Genomic DNA, 3,782 nt, shown 5'->3' with positions numbered 1-3,782 from the left:
ATATTATATATATATCTATGGTTCACACAGTTAGTTGCACGCACGGTTCTGTTTACTCTACCACCAGGTTCGCTAGTGTTGCACGCCTAATCAACACCGCATCTGAGCATTTATATCAAAAATAATTCATCATGCTCTGGCTGTAAGTAATTACCATTTTTTTAAATTTTTTAAATATGTATAATTATCTACAGTTTTTGATCCAATCACAGACTAACGAGTTTACGATAATTTGGAGGTAAAATCAATCAATCATTGAAAAGTGAACTACATCGGTGGCGAATCATGGGATGAATCACGGTTTGGTTGTGTCATAGTTGTGTACATGTATGTTTCTCTACGTGTGATACGTAGGTTGAATCGCTTGTTGTTCCGGGCGGTGTATATACAGAAAAAACTATAATGTTGATGTCATGACACGTAAAGTTTCATGTCGTGTGTAGTAAGGAGCAATATATAGCTCCTCGGTCGTGCTATAGCTTATGAGTGTTCGTAAGTGGGTTACGACTGTAGTGTACTATGTAGGGCATGCTTTTGATGTGTACTGTACCGTGTACTCCGTTGACATAATTAAGCAAGACAGCTTGATAGTGCCACACCATACCTGGTACGGCATTCAATCAGTGCCACGGTGGCATGAAACTTCGGACAAATCATATTATTAAAATAATAGTTTGTCGTCGGACAGGGTAGTACGTCTCGTATAAGTGGATATACGAATAAAATTGGAGCACGATGAGGTTGTCCATGCGAAAAGTGACAGTACTGTTTAGTGCTGCCTTGTTTGGGACCATCTGCATCTTTCTCTACCTGTGCCTGGAGTCTCAGCGATTAACGGGCTCACACAGTTTATATTCGGATCCGGTAAGGGTGTGGTAAAACATTGCATGTGTTGAGTATACAATACTATAATAACCATGTACAGTGTTCGACACTAACGCTAGCCCGATAGCCCGGTGCTGGTGAAAGTTGTGTTCGGGCTACCAAATGTCGCATCAATGCTAGCCCGACAGGCTAGTAGATTTTTCTAGCATTTGTACTGTATAATGGCTGTTAAATCACTGTTATTTCGTGTCGCTTTCGTCAGTTCCAGGGTCTTAGACTCTTAGGTCGAAGCTTCTTGATCGAAGCTTCTTAGAGCTGTATTGGCCTCTTGTATGTAGCACTTGTATGGCAATGTCTCGTAGTAATGGCACATGTATATTTAAAAACTGGTAGGTGACGCTGGGGTAAATGAGGGCGGTCCGGGTAACGAACTCACCCAGGAGCCTAGTGATCTCAGTTCTATGCTCCTGTAGACTATATCCTCAGGGTCCACACACAATAAAATATCCTCACTTAGAGTTCCTACCCCACACTCTTTGAAAATCTTATGCTGAAGGAGTCCACGTTCCTCCTCAAACTTAGCACATTCTAGTATGTAGTGAGGTACAGTCTCAGCGACACGACACACGTCACATAGTGGATCATCACTAACTCCTATCTGATGTAGGTATTTTTGGAGACCAATGTAGCCTCATCTACATTGGTCTCCGAACATCAGGAGTTAGTGATGATCCACTATGTGACGTGTGTCACATAGCTAGGTTACGTTAGGTCAATGCTTTGATGTCGATTTTAAAATGGAACAATACTCCTTTCAGTTTTTAATTTCATATTCAACATGGCACACTGCAAAACAGATGACACATTCATTCGTGTCATTTCTGCAAATATTTCGACTTAGGTGTAGGTAATATATAGTTATGCCCTGCCCTGCTTACTCCCTTGTTTTTGATTCAGACTCATTTGGAGGGCAGTCTCTAGGAATCAGTTGATCAAAATGTCATTTCTACCCATGATTTGCTGGCCACTTAATTAATTTCATAGTTTTTCTGATTTCAGGGCGATTTCTCATCGATGGAGCTGAAATTAGAGGAATTGGAACACGAGCTTATGAATAATCATCACACAATAAACGAAATTAAAAAGGCACTCTATGAAATAGTCCGTGAAGATAATTCCAGGTACATGCAGTTTTACTAACTGCTGCTTCTTTGCATTCAGCGGAAATCATTGTTTTAAAAATTGGCTTGGGAGGATATGCCTATCGTGCGTATACCTATATAAGGGAGCGTTCGGCGTTAGTTTTTACATAGGTTTTTATGAAGGAAAGTTGATATACAGTGTCGCAACAGTGGAACTGTAACAGAGGGGTACGGTAGTAGGGCCTATTTGTGAATATGTGTTCATATTATTTTCAGTTTTTACTGACTCTGTCCCAAGTGCCTGTGGTGCCGAGACTCGCCTCATCCTCCCAGGACATTCACTCTGCCTGGGGACTACTCATCTCCGGACCAGGCGCCCCGCGTCTGAGCTTGATGTCGGGCAGCGAGCCCTGCTTTCAGCTCCCGCGGCTGTCACGCACCGGCCTTCCTCGGCGGATGCGTGAGGCCGCGAACCTGCGACTGCGGGAGCTACGCAACACGCTCCACCGTGCGACATGCACCACTGTCTACTGACTACAATGAGCTGCCCAACGATTGTTATTGTAGAATAGAACGTGATAAATCACGCTATAATGTCAGTAGTGTGACATCACTGTCTGCTATATGGGAGACGCCAAGCTTGGATTAGAGCATCAGGGGGAATGCGATCAAATGCGGGACGCCGTGCTAGACCTGATGAAGCGAGTCTGCAAGGAAATGAGAGCCTTAAAGGGAGGCTTCTTCTGCACTCCCGTTCTGATAGGCAGCACGGCCAACCGCACAAAAGCTGGTCTGCCGGACGAATACGACTTCTTATTCGAAATCAATAGACCATATCGAGAAAATGTAATTATTGAAAACACAAAATCTGATGAAGCTGGCTTTGTAACAATTCGCGAGAAAATATCAGGCCAGCATATTACGGTAAATCTAAAGAAAAAATTTGTTAACGTATTGTGCCGGGCTGTATCGGAAGTCATGAAAAAAGGACATCATTCATTCAAACCCCAAGATCAAATATTTTGCAATGGAACAAAGTTTGCACTAAATTCAATATGATATTTGTTGGCGGCGGCATTTTAGACATCTACGTATATCGATAGATGTTACGCCGGGAGTACAAATCTCGGGCAAGCCAGCTGGCGCAACAATATTTCCTAATGACCACTACCACGTGGTACCCAAGCCTGGGGTGAACACAGATAATACGTGCTGGTCCGTCTGTACGGCAGTAGCGGAAAGCAATATGATCAGAAGTATTTATCCAGTTTATCGCAATGCTCTAATCACAGCAAAGGCATTTCTTGATCCTCTAGTACATGATTGTGATTATAAGTGTGGAAACATATCGAATAAGGATGAGTTGCTTACAGACAGTAACGTTACACGTTTACATACAGCTAACATAGACGTTATTCAGCTGTATAGGGCCACTCGCTTTTGGCCTAAGAAACTGATCGACTCCTACCTTGCGCTGCTTCATGTCGCATTACCCGACCCAGCGGATCCGTTGCAGTTCCGAGTAATCGTGCATAAAATATTTGAGTACGTACAATCGTGTACAAAAAATCGCAACATGCCGCATCCTTATATTTATAATTTTAATGTTTTGGCCGAGGACCGCGATAAAACAATCTCATACGTGCCGGTCGCGTATTTGCGTGAGCGGCACGTCGATGAGTTACTGGGACGTCTTGATAGCGGTCCGCTGGGGAGTAAGAGCGGACTTATAAAGCTCAGCGCTAAGGAGCTGTGGAAGAAGATGGAGGAGTCGGTCAGGAAAGCGGACCCTAAAGATGTAGCATTTATTAAATT

General features: G+C 43.3%; 1 protein-coding gene across 1 annotated transcript in view; it reads left to right on the top strand.

Moving 5' to 3' along the window:
* Window positions 1-316: 316 nt before the first annotated feature.
* The window catches only part of LOC106819633, a 10,837-nt gene continuing 7,371 nt past the window's right edge, over window positions 317-3,782 (top strand). Inside the window, exons 1-2 of the mRNA XM_014824241.1 lie at window positions 317-864; window positions 1,885-2,006. Of these exons, the coding sequence (XP_014679727.1) occupies window positions 736-864; window positions 1,885-2,006 (251 nt within the window). The 5' untranslated portion in view covers window positions 317-735. The remainder of the gene's footprint in view (window positions 865-1,884; window positions 2,007-3,782) is intronic.

Source organism: Priapulus caudatus, unplaced genomic scaffold (genome assembly GCF_000485595.1).
Source record: "Priapulus caudatus unplaced genomic scaffold, Priapulus_caudatus-5.0.1 Scaffold39, whole genome shotgun sequence".
NCBI lineage: Eukaryota > Metazoa > Priapulida > Priapulimorpha > Priapulimorphida > Priapulidae > Priapulus > Priapulus caudatus.
This window is presented reverse-complemented; position numbering and strand designations above follow the sequence as displayed.